At 40.9% G+C, this 13,604-nt stretch overlaps 1 protein-coding gene across 9 annotated transcripts in view; it reads left to right on the forward strand.

The window, feature by feature from the left end:
- Positions 1-11,090: 11,090 nt before the first annotated feature.
- PTGER3 (prostaglandin E receptor 3) overlaps positions 11,091-13,604 on the forward strand; it is a 202,707-nt gene continuing 200,193 nt past the window's right edge. For 7 of the 9 annotated variants that reach the window (XR_014804996.1, XM_005656131.4, XM_084958579.1 and 4 more), the window contains exon 1: positions 11,091-12,521. Coding sequence is in view for 8 of the 9 variants with exons in the window: in XM_005656131.4 (XP_005656188.3) it covers positions 11,628-12,521 (894 nt within the window). In the remaining variant the exon portion in view is untranslated. 9 annotated transcript variants of the gene reach the window in all.

The raw sequence follows: 13,604 nt of genomic DNA on the forward strand, positions 1-13,604 counted from the left end.
CTTAATGTTCATTTTTAAGCTATTTATAATCTGGTTTGTTACTTTTAATTGTGCATCTTAAATTCCCTATATTCACCACATATACCCTTTGTGTAATGTCACCTTATTTTATATATGAATTTTTGGTTTAAAACATTCCCAAGCCATGATCACTGTAACTTTGCCTACTCAACTATTTTTTGTGACTTAACTGTCACTTTATAGCACTCAACAAGTGTCCCTTTTAATTGCGAAGTGTTCTTAAATTTCTATTTGGAATCCAAAAAGCTGAACAATATTGAATGGTATCTGGTAACAAATGTCTTAAGTTCAGAGCAAGCTCTAAAGCATAAGACCATCTGTAGGCACAAGTACTAAGGTAAAACTAGTACTAGTCTATTTTCTTTCTCAAATCTTCTTGGTTTTTGATATCCACAGCCAGTGTTACAGATGCGGTAAAAAGATAGGGAATTTCTCCCTTCTGCCCACTATTTTTTGCATGATTGCTAGATGTTTTGTTTTAATAGAAATAACCTTATAGCTTTCCTGATCTGGCAGTTGTTTTATTTGTGGGAAACAGTGGACAGTTTTAATTTAAAGACAGCTTAAGGTATATCATAGTGATTTATGGTAGGTAGTTAAGTCTACCTATTTTGAAATAATTTTAAATTTCCAAAACATTGCAGACGTTGTATGGAGAGTTCCCATGTACTCCCACCCAGTTTCCATGGTTGTTAACTTATTACAATGTAATTTTGCCAAAACTAAGAAACCAGGAATTCTGTTGTGGCTCAGTGGTAACGAACCTGACTAGTATCCATAAAGGTACAAGTTCGATCTCTGGCCCTGGCTCAGTGGATTAAGGATTTGGCATTGTGTGGGCTCTAGTTCAGCTACGGCTCAGATCTGGCATTGGTGTCCTGTGGCGTAGGATGGCAGCTGCAGCTTTGATTCAACCCCTGGCCTGAGAACTTCCATATGCTACAGGTGTGGCCCTTAAAAAAAACAAACAAAAAACAAAAAACCCTAAGAAACCAACATTGACATATATTATTTACAGTCCAGATTTTATTTGAATTTCCCCATTTTTGCATTAGTGTGATCCAAGGTACTGCAGTACATTTGTTTGTCCTGTTTCTCCAATCTCCTCTGGCCTGACAGTTTTTTTCATCCTTTCCTTGCTTTTGAGGAGTACTGGCCAAGAATTCTTTAGAATGTCCCTCATCCTGAGTTTGTCTGGTTTTCCTTATGATTAGTTTGGGGTTGTGAGTTTTAGAGCAAATACCACAGAGGTAGAGTGCCCTTCTCATCACATCATGTCAGGGATACATGATACCCATATAACATCACTGGGGATGTTAACCTTCATCACTTGATCAAGGTAGGAATTGCCCAAAATCGCTATTGTTAATTTTTCCCCCCTAATTTACTCCATTCTGGGAAGCATTAAATTCCACCTTCTGTTAGAGAAGGCTATCTACTGATATTTGGAATTCCTTTGTTAGAAAAATTTGTCTCCTAGTTGTTTATAACTGTATGGACTTGTGCGTATCTAATTTGTCCTTAAATCATAGTTAAGTGCTCTGTTTTATTGCTCATATTGTTCCAGCTTTGGCCCTTGAAAGTTCTTTCAGGTTGTCTGTGTCTTTGTCATGCCTCCATTTTCCAGTAGAATGGAAGGTAGGTGATGGAGAAAGAGGAGGAAGACGTGTCATCAGGTAGGTGAGGGAATGGAATCTAGACCTTAGTGGTGGTGATGGTAGGTTCCAAACTTAAATAGGAGCCTTGACAATATAGTATCAGGAAGGATGAATCCAAGTGGCATTAGAGTCAAGTTTCTTTAGTCACTGAGAATGACCAATAAACCTTTTTTTTTTTTTTCTCTCAGCCACATTGTGCCCTATGGATGCTTAAAGGAGGGTAGAGGGTAGCACTATAGACAGATAGAAGAACTTGTGATAAGTAATAGTTTACGAATGTCTGATTTTAGCAAAATAAAAGGTACTAGCATAAGAAAAATATTTACAATTCTTAAATACTTTAATAAATGATTAAAATATACCTAAGAAGAGCAAGAATGCATTAAAAATAAAGCATTATTCAAGGGAATAAAAAGACCTGGACTTGAAGCTGAAATATATATATATATATATATATATATATATATATATATAGACAACTCCTTTGCCATAATCTCAATCTGGTGGGGAAATGCTCTTATAAAATTCTTGATGGTAGACATAAAATCTGCTAAGGTGGGAGGAAAATCAGCCTTGTCTGAATGAAAATGCAAACTAAGGAATTGATTTGAGCAGTCTTGAAGGGAAAGTTTATTGATGAATAAGGTAAGCTAATTTGTGAGGCCTCAAGGCTTGGTTGTGTTTTTAGGGGATCAAAAATACTGTTCTAGGAAACCTTAGAAAAAGAAGGAACCTCATTAATGAAATGAAAACCTAGAAATCAAAAATGTAGAATGGAAGTGTTTTGAATGAAATAAGTACTGCTAGTGATTATGTTAATCCTCTTTAATGACATTACCTCTGTGATATTCAAACTTGCTGAAAATGTTGCTTTTTCAGTGATTACTTCACTTCAGAATTCTGAGCAGGGAAAATCATTTGTATTCTTATGATTTGAAAAAAATGTGGCTATGAGAGATTAAGAATTTTAATGTGATACTAGTGACCATGATCAGAGAAAATGAAATATATGCACCTAAGTCTCTAAAACGTAATTGTTGAAAGCAGATATATTGTGAGACTTATGTATAAGTAAAATACACAGTAGAAATACCTCAAGTTAACAGGTTTAGAAATGGAAGGCGTGTAGGTTTAAACTCAACCACATCAATGATTGCATTAAATATGTGATCAAATGCTCCCCAATTAATTATAATTGTGATTATATGTAGTGATTATCACACTTGATAAATGAAGCAAGACCTGTATGTCCTTATAAGAAACCCACTGTAAACATCATGATGCAAATAGGTTAAAAAGTGAAAGTGGAAAAAGATTCCTAATCAAAAGTGGACTGTTAATTTCAGAAAAGTAGATTTGAGAGCAAAGAATAGGGATAAAGAACATTTTTTAATAATAAAGTCAATCTCAAAAGCATAGCATAACAGTCTTAAACCTTTATGCATGTGTTAGTCTTCAAGATAAATGAAGCAAAAATTGATAGACCTGCATGGCAAAAATAGGGAAATTCACAATTAGAGAAATTATTTAAAATGGGGCATAGAAAACTTAGAAAACACAATTTGACCTAGTTGATATTTGTAGAACATAGTACCTAATACCAGAATACGCATTCTTTTCAAATATGGAACATTTGTGGAGGACATGAACATTCATCCAGGGCATGAACAAGTACTTCCTGTATGATTCCATTTATATGAAGTTTAAGAACAGACATTTAGCTATTATGATTACCTCATGGGACATGTTGCTGGTTGATTGGGTTGGGATATATATATGTGTGTATGTGTATCAGGATGGCGGTTACAACTGTGTTATGTTTTTAAAAAACCACTGTGGCTCAGCAGAAACCCGATTAGTATTCATGAGGACGCAGGTTCAATTCCTGGCCTCGCTCAGTGGGTTACAGATCCCAAGTGGCTGTGGCTGTGGTGTGGGCTGACAGCTGTATCTCCAATTTGACCTCTGGCCTGGGAATTTCCATATACCACAGGTACAGCCCTAAAAAGCAAAAAAAAAAAAAAAAACATTTAAGATTTTTGCACTTCATGTATGAACATTATACTTCAAAACAAAATGGTACTCACCTAGAAATGCAAATGACCTAGTGAAAGAATACGAAAGACAGGAAAAAATACATGCCTGTAGAGGAATCGTAAATTACTTTGGGAAATAATTTTATTTATTTTAGTTTTTGTCTTTTTAGGGTCACACCCGCAGCATATGGAAGTTCCCAGGCTAGGGGTCGAATTAGAGCTGTAGCCGCCAGCCTATGCCACAGCAACACGGGCTCTGAGCCGCATCTGCGACCTACATCACAGCTCATGGGCAATACTGGATCCTTAATCCACTGAGTGAGGCCAGTGATTGGATCTGCATCCTTAGGGATACTAGTCAAGGTCGTTACCGCTGAGCCACAGTGAAAACTGGGGAATAATTCTAGATATATAGGAAATCTCAGTTCCCATCATGGCTCAGCAGAAACGAATCTGACTAGCATCCATGTGCAGGTTCGACCCCTGGCCTTGCTCAGTGGGTTAAGGATCCAGTGTTGCCGTGAGCTGTGATGTAGGTCGCAGGCGCCACTAGGATCCTGCGTTGCTGTCTGCTATCGCTGTGGTGTAGGCTGGTGGCTATAGCTATGATTCAACCCCTAGCTTGGGAATAACTATATGCCACGGGTGCAGGGGCCCTAAAAAGCAAAAAATAAATAAAAATAATACAGTGTTCCTATATATTTCTTATGTTACTATTTTGTATCACCATAATTTGCAAAAACCAAGAGAACAATATTCACACATTGCTGTTAACTGAACTCCAGATTTTCTTTGAATTCTGTCAGTTCTTTCACTAATGTCCTCTTTCGATTCCAGGATCCAGTAGAGGGTACCACACTGCATATTGTTATGCCTCCCCCATCCCCATTCTCTCTGGTTTGTGACAGTTTTCTCATTCTTGTTTTCATGATTAACATTCTTAAGGAGCACTGACCAGTATCCTGTAGAATGACCCACATTTGGGGTTTATTACTATATTTTATGATTAGACTGGAGTTAGGGGCTTTGGAAAGAGTGAAGTGGCTTCGTCACCACTTATATCAGGAGGTGCGTAATATCCACATGACATTACTAGTGAGGTTTAACCATCACTTGGTTAAGCTAATGATTGCCAGATTTCTCCACTGTAAAGGTACTACTATTTTTTCCTTTCATACTATATTCTTTGTAAGTACAGGCATACCTCAGAGATGCTGCAGGTTCAGTTTCAGACCACCACAATAAAGCAACTAACAGTAAAATGAGCCATGTGATTTTGTTAGCGCATATAAAAGTCACGTTTACATTATACTGTAGTGTGCTCAAGTGTGTAATTGTCTAAAAAGACAACGTACGTACCTTAATTTTTAAACACTTGCTTAAAAAAAAAAATAAAGCTAACCGTTCTCTGACAATGTGGGGATTGCCACCAACCGTCACTCTGTTAAAGGAGCAGTATCTCCAAGCTCAATAAAGCAAGTGCAATAAATGCCTGAATATCATGAAGTCAAGCATATCCTCAAGGAAAAGGGGGGACTGTGCTTCACTTCCTGGAGAGAGAAGTATCTACATTTATTATAAAGGTTTGCCTCTTTCCCATTAATCATTTATATCAGCCTGGACTTGACGTATACGTATTTTACATTTGGATTCTATTCAGTATTACACCATATATTTTGTTGCTCACATTGTTCAGTTGGCCATTGGGAATTCTTTCAGATTGGCTCCCGTGTCCCTTTGACATGTCCCATCATTTTGCCTTTTGAGCATTTCTTTTAAAATGTTTTTGGAAGTTCCCAGGCCAGGGATTGAATCCAAGCCACAGCTACAGCAACACCAGATGCTGTAACCCGCTGTGCCAAACTGGGCTCAAACCCATGCCTCTGCAGTGACTTGAGGCACTGCATCAGGTTTTTAACCCACTGTGCCACAGTAGTTGGAACTCCTTTTGAACATTTCTTTAATTTTTGCTAATATAAGATGCTCTAGGGTCACCTTGTATTTTCCCTGCTACAACCATAAATCAGCCGTTTCTCCAGGGAGCCCTGGTTCTTACTGGAGAATGATATATAGGAAGCAAAATCTGGATTCTAGGCTATATAGAAATATAGCATATGACAAAATGGTATTTCAATTCAGGATTATGATATATTTAATAAATGGTGACAGCTATCTATATGATAAGCCATCAAAAAAAGCTACTTCCACCTTACCATTTTCTAAAAAGTAAAATTTAAATTTTTTTATTAAAGATATGAATATTAAAATATTTTCCAAAACATAACTTAATTCTAGGAATTAAGGAGAAACTTTCTTAACATTCTTAAACAGTAATACTGAAAATCGTAAAGTAAAAGGTGAACATTTTTCTGAATAAGTTTTTTACATATGGTCATGGACATGATACAAAAAGTAAAATAGGAAATTATATGGTAGGAAAACAAGCACCAAAGAGCTCCTACAAATTGTACAGCAGAAGTTATCACCACCTTGTAAATCAACTATACTTAAATAAAACTTAAAAAATGAACAGCATAATAATAATCCAATAGAAAATGAACAAAGATCAATTAATCAGAAGTTGATTGACATGTGAAAATGGATTTAACCTTACAGTTAGAGATATCCCAATTAACAAAATATATCTCACTCAGATTGTAAATATTTTAAGTACCAATAATATACAGGGCTGGCAAACTGAAAAACAGAAACCCATGTATTTAGAGTGGATATATCTTTGTATGAGCATAAAGAAAAATCTGAAAAGAATATACCCAACCTGTTTATATGGTTAATTTGGTAGCAAAAATAAGGACAAGTATGGAAGATATCATTAACCTTGTAAAACATAGTCTAAATGCTATTTAAGCATTTTGTTTAGCTTATTTTAAAATAAACATAGTTTAAAATGATAAATTCAGGGCAATTAAAGTGATTGCAGTAGATGAGGCAAACGATGGTAGTGACCTGAACCAGGTAATAGCTTTGGAGATGGACACAAGTGAATATACATGAGATATACTTTGGAGTTAGGATTAATATTACTGGATGTCAGGTTGGAAGATGAAGATACTGGAAAAGGAAGATTCAAGGATGGCTATTGGATTTCTGACTTGAGTAAGTGGATAGCCATGAAAAAAAAGAAAACAGCAGAGAAACTGCAGATCAGAGGGAAAAGAATGTTGGCAATTGGAATCCAGGCATGTTAACTGATTAACTAACAAGCCCCCAAATCAATAATCCTCAGAAGAAAAAATTGGAATCTACAGTCACTACAGCATATGGACTTCAATGTCTAGTTTTCAATTAAAAATGACTAGACATGTAAAGAAACAGGAAGAAAAGTTTGGAGAAAAGGCAGTCAATAGAAAGATACTCATTGTGCAGCACCTCCTTTATTTTGTGGAAATGATAATTATATCCATTCATATTTGAGGGCTATATCTACATTGGGTTCCTGAGATGAATCTTATTTGATCATGAAAACTGTATGTATTTTCCATATTTTAATGAAAACAGTACCTTGTTTTTAAAATTGGGTTTCTTATAAGAGCCCTCCTCTGTGGCAAGTTACAAAAGTTATTAAGATCAGCATTCTTTCTTCAGTTATTTCAGGTTAAAAAAATTTTTTTAATTCCACACCAAAATATAAACCCCATGCATGATCAGATTTTTGTATGTTTCTTTTGTATCTCTAATGACTAAAACAGTTCTGACATAGAGTAGGTGCTCAATACTTATCAAATAAATGACTAAAAACATGCTGAAATTAGTTGGCTCCATGGAGTAGAACTGCAGCCTTTTTTTTTTTTTTTTTTTTTTTTTTCCAGCTGCACCTGAGGCATATGGAAGTTCCCAGGCTAGGAGTTGAATCAGAGATGCAGCTGAGGCCTAATGCCGCAGCCACAGCAACACCAGATCCAAGCCACATCCACAGCTTTTGGCAATGCCGGATCCTTAACCCACTGAGCAAGGCCAAGGATTGAACCCCACATCCTCATGGAGACTACATCAGACCCTTAACCTGCTAATCCATGATGAGAACTCCAATTGCAACTATTTTGAAGCAATCAAGGATGTGATTGGGTGAAACTAATTATTACTCTTTTTTTAATCCATGTCTATTTTAAAATTCTTAGAAGTTCAGTAGAAGTAAGTAGAATAAATCCATCAACACTATCTAAATATTGACATCTATCATGAATTTTAAAATGTAAGATACAACCACAAGTCTGTTCTCCATGTCCATGATTTTCTTTTCTGTGGAAAGGTTCATTTGTGCCCTATACTAGATTCCAGGTATAAGGGAAATCATATGGTATTTTTCTTTATTTTTAAAATTTTCTTTATTTTTGTTTGTTTTTTAGGGCTGTGCCTGTGGCATATGGAAGTTCCCAGGCTAAGGGTCAAATCAGAACTGCAGCTGCCAGCCACAGCCACAGCCACAGCCACAGCAATGCAGGAAACTAGCTGAATCTGTGACCTACACCAGAGCTCACGGCAACAGTGGGTTGCTCACCCACTGAGCAAGGCCAGGGATTGAACCCGCATCCTCATGGATACTAGCTGGATTCATTTCTGCTGAGCCACAATGGGAACTCCTGGTATTTGTCTTTCTCTTTCTGACTTACTTGACTTAGTATGAGAGTCTCTAATTCCATCCATGTTGCTGCAAATGGCATTATTTTGTTCTTTTTTATAGCTGAGTAGTATTCTATTGGTTGCCAAGAGGGAGGGGGGGAGTAGAAGGGACTGGGAATTGGGGGTTAATAGATGCAAACTATAGCCTTTGGAATGGATAAACAATGGGATCCTGCTGTATAGCACTGGGAACTATGTCTGGTCACTTGTGATGGAACATGACTGTGAGAAAAAGGAATGTATACATGTATGTGTAACTGGGTCACCTTGCTGTGCAGCAGAAAATTGACAACACTGTAAATTAGCTATAATGGAAAAAAAATCATTATAAAAAAATAAAAATAAATTTTAAAAAGTTATCATTGAGTGAAAAAACAAAATAAATAAATAAAATGTAAGATACAAGAGGAGTACAACTGTAATTATGCCCCCCCATTTATGGGGCATAATTTCAGTGTTTTATATATATATATATATATATATAAAATGAATGAATACATTCTTTAAAAGTTTTTGCATATGTGGTCTTTCAATTATATGACCCTATAACTAATCCTCACTGGTCTATTGATTAACAGACACTCAAAGACAGAATGGGCAGAGTTACATGTTAATGAGTTAGACTGTTGCAAAAGATACCAGAAGTCCTTAAGCAAAGCATATATTTGCTCTTTACAAATTGTACAGCATATTATTAACTTTTTGGACACTAGAGGGTGGTAGTGTCTCAGACCAACACAATTCAGATTATTTCCGGTCCAACACCAAAAAGTGCCAGTCAAAATCCAACTGCCATCATTCTACTGTGGGACTGCTCAGACCCCCAAAATTACTTGTTGACAAGGTGCATAACTAAAAAGGTGAGTAACTACAAAAGAGACAAGTTAGAATAAGATGAAGCAAAACACTGAAAGGAGGAAAAGTGTTACACAAAACATCTGAAATGAATACATTTAACCCATTGATGTAGAGGTAAGAGAAGCTAACATTAATTCCTCGATACTAGATGTCCTTATGCTTGAACTCTTATGAAGTTTAAATGGTGTGCACTGCAATGGAAGAAACAAAAGTTTCAAAGAGGTCAAATATTCATTAAAAAGAATAATTTTTGATGTAACTGGAGATCAGCTTTGCTTTCTTGGCTGTATCTATTAAAAGGTCAAATTTTAAAATAAAATATATAATTGCACTCAGAATTTTATTGCTATAGCCTTAAATTTTGATATGCACTTTCATCCCAATTATTTGGATAAAGCTTGTTTCTAAGAATACCATCAAATATTATTTTACCTCTCAAATGACATTTTAGGAAAACATTTCCCAAGTATGGGTTTGGGATTAATTAAAACTAATAAGACAAAAGTTGGGGGGGAAGATTTAAAAGTAAACCACTTCATTCTTCCTTTGTAGCTACTGTTCTGATCAGAAACATAATGTTAAAAGGAAAATAAAAACCAAAAGTGCAAAACATTTTTAACAGCAAAATACAAAATGAAATTAGCGATGTGATTAATGCATGCTGTTAAAATAGAATTTATGTTTTTGCCTTTACTCCTTTAAAAACTATATAGCCCTATAATGATTTTCCCCCCTTACTCTCATACAGAATTAAAACAATACCACAGAAAGAAAGAATGGAGAGGAACCTATTTCACTCTCATCTCCCACCACTTATTTCCACTCAATGAGGTTATTAACTAAGCTAGGAAAAACAAAAAACCGAACTGACTGGGGCTTGCTCTGAAAGTCAAGCTGAAGTCTGAATATGGTCTTTGCAGTGCTATATGATTAGGTCTAACTTCTTAAATATGAAGAAAAATTAAGTCTGTAGGTTTTTAAAATCTTTTCATTTCCTGGACAAGATGAACAGGCAGAAAAACCAGGCTCTCCCTAGATTTGAGAACAGCTGGTCTTAACATTGATTTTCACCTATTGAGAGTGGTTATGGTATCCATGTAAAGAACACTGTGCTTCAGGTAAAAAGATGGAGACTGAGAATTGCTAAAAGATTTGGGCACTTCCTTTAACTTCATGGAACCTCAGTCACCTCACCTTAAAAGAAGAGGAATAATACTAACAGGACCTTGGGCCATGTCTGGGAAAAAAACATGGTTGTAGAAACATAAAATACTGGTTTAACAAAAGATTAGGTGAAGGCCTTCATACATGTAAATACAGTTTCTAGTCCTAACTGCATAAGAATGGGCAAGGGTTGGAAAAAGATGGTGGGAGGCTCTATAAGAGCTTGCCTCTTGCCTCTGCCCTTCTCCCCCGTTCCTCTCCAGCTCCTTAGGCAGGCAGACTTTGATTTCAGTATCTTAGATGCGCTGAGATAAATGAGATAGTGAATGGCTGCCACCTGCCTCTAGCCACTTTTGCCCTAGATGAATTTTTTTTTTTTTTTTTTTTTTTTTTTGGAAGGGAAGAATGTGGTGGTGGTGGGTGGTAGTTGGGATTTCTTTATTTTTGAATTCCACCATCTGATTTTATTTTGTTTTCCTGTACTAAGTTTACAGTTTCAAGTGTTCCTCTGGGACAGAGCAACTTGGCCTGCTCACGATCACGCTAGTAGTCCCGAGGTAGTAAAGGAAAAACGTCCACTCTCCTCTCTGCAACAGGTTTGCTTACATTGCTCAGGGTCAAGTGAGATACACCTGCCCGGATTACAAAAGAGCTTCGGGAGGACGATCTGGTCCTTGCACAAGTGCCTGTGGATGGAGAATGAGGGGGGCGGGGACTCAGGTCCGCCTGGACAACAGGCTGGAGGTAGCGTAGCCTCCGCCGCCCACCGACGCTCGTCTGGCAGAGAACCCGAGGAGGCGCCAAGCGGGGCAAAGCGCCCTGGCTGGGCGTCGGGTCCGGCCAGGACCTGGGGCATTTCGAGAGGAGTCGTCCGGAGGGTTTTCCCAGCCCCGGCGGCCAACCCGTGGTCACGCTGCAGCGGAGAGAGGCGCGCAGCTGCTGCTGCATCCTCCTCCTACCTCACGGGCGCCCCGCCCCCCTCGGGCTTATACAAGGCCCCGGGCACCTCGGCTTGCCCGGCCTCTGAACGCTTCCCGGAGCCGACGGCGCGGCTGCGGCGCGGCCAAAAAGCCCTGGCGCCGCCTCCGAAGAGGCGAAGTAAGGCGGCGGCTGCGCCCCGCATCATGGAGGGCAGCCCAGCCCCAGCCTCAGCCCTGGTCGCCACAGACAGCCTCCGCCGCCCGCGTCCCGTCTGCCGGCTCCCGTTGCTTCTCTCTGGGCGCCGTCCCCTCCTCACCTCGAGGACAACATGAAGGAGACCCGGGACCAGGGGGGCGCCCCTTTCTGCACGCGCCTCAACCTCTCCTACTCGGGCATGTGGGCGCCCGAGCGCTCCGCTGAGGAGCAGGGCAACCTCACGCGCTCCCTGGGGTCCAGCGAGGATTGCGGCTCAGTGTCCGTAGTCTTCCCGATGACCATGCTGATCACTGGCTTCGTGGGCAACGCGCTGGCCATGCTGCTGGTGTCGCAGAGCTACCGGCGCCGGGAGAGCAAGCGCAAGAAGTCGTTCCTGCTGTGCATCGGCTGGCTGGCGCTCACCGACATGGTCGGACAGCTGCTTACCAGCCCGGTGGTCATCGTCCTGTACCTGTCCCACCAGCGCTGGGAGCAGCTCGACCCGTCCGGGCGGCTGTGCACCTTTTTCGGCTTGACCATGACCGCCTTTGGGCTCTCCTCGCTCTTCATCGCCAGTGCCATGGCCGTCGAGCGGGCGCTGGCCATCCGGGCACCGCACTGGTACTCGAGCCACATGAAGACGAGCGCCACCCGCGCGGTGCTGCTTGGCATGTGGCTGGCGGTGCTCGCCTTCGCCCTGTTGCCGGTGCTGGGCGTGGGCCAGTACACCATCCAGTGGCCCGGGACGTGGTGCTTCATTAGCACCAGGACAGGGGGCAACGAGACTAGCTCCGAGAACAACTGGGGCAACATTTTCTTCGCTTCTGCCTTTTCATTCTTGGGGCTCTCAGCGCTGGTTGTTACCTTTGCCTGCAACCTGGCTACCATTAAGGCTCTGGTGTCCCGCTGCCGCGCCAAGGCCACGGCGTCGCAGTCCAGCGCCCAGTGGGGCCGGATCACGACTGAGACGGCCATCCAGCTCATGGGGATCATGTGCGTGCTGTCTGTCTGCTGGTCGCCGTTGCTGGTAGGTAGTTTCAGAGTATTGGGAGTTTGGAGGAGGGGAGGAGTGCGCGCCGGCGGGCTGTGGAGACTTCCGGAAGTGGCAGCCCCTGCGGGGTTGTGTTTGCAACCGCGGAACTTTGGAAGGGCCCCTGCCCGCGCTATGATGGTCGCGGCTGTGGAGCTGAGCTCCTTACTTACTTTCTGAGCACCTTTCTGGTGCCAGGCATTGCATTAGGCTCTGATGGTGCACACATGGAGACCAACTTATTTCAAAACGTTGCTCGCATTCTAATCAAAGTAAGGGAATGCCCAGGTATCGTTTCAGCGCTTGTGCAAAAGCAGAGGTTCTCCTGGGTGCACTGGAAGCGGTGTGGCGATGACAACTGTACTCGGTGCTCTGGGTTTTCTCCTTACTTCAGATACCTCTCGCACGTCGAGTGATTTTTCAGTCTGCAGCAGCGCTTTACCTGCGACCTACCGCAGACTGGCACAGCGATCTTGCAGCTGTCCCCCCGCAGCAGCCGGGCCGGCGCTCAACCCGCTTGCAGGCTCGTATCTGACTTGGAGACAGGAGAGTGAAGACGCATCCTGCCGCTTGGCCAGCCTCAGCCATTTGGAACCGGGCTGCAACCTCTAGGAAGTGCTTGACAGCCAGTGGGCCCCGAGGCCTGGTCACTCCCCTCTAACCAGCTTTTGATTGTCCTTGGCTATCGCGCAGGGCTAAGGCAAGGCCAATCTTGGGATAGGAAGGAGAGGTGTCTGCACTTCCCACCTCCTCACAGAGGCCCTAGCCCCAGGAGCAAGTGATGTTTCCACATGATCCTAGGCAAACACCCGTACTTCTATCGTACTTTCCAGGTTTTCCTCTGCCTTACTCTAAGCTAGACATTTTGTGTAAGTTCCATTTACTAATTCCTGATGTGTTGTTTCTTGGCCCCAAGCAGCCTGGTTTAATAGATGTTCACAGAAAAGCAATCTGGTCACTGTGACAGGGTTAAAACAGATTACATACTGGACCTGGAAATTTATTAGACAGTTGTGGAAAACTCCTGAAATCCTGGTACAGTTTTCAGAACCCACCCATGTATAGTTTTTCTTTTTTAAT

Source organism: Sus scrofa, chromosome 6 (assembly GCF_054392235.1).
Source record: "Sus scrofa isolate SSC_HxYL_T2T_F1_AM1 chromosome 6, Sscrofa_HxYL_maternal_Yorkshire_Landrace_v2.0, whole genome shotgun sequence".
In the NCBI taxonomy this organism is placed as follows: Eukaryota; Metazoa; Chordata; class Mammalia; order Artiodactyla; family Suidae; genus Sus; species Sus scrofa.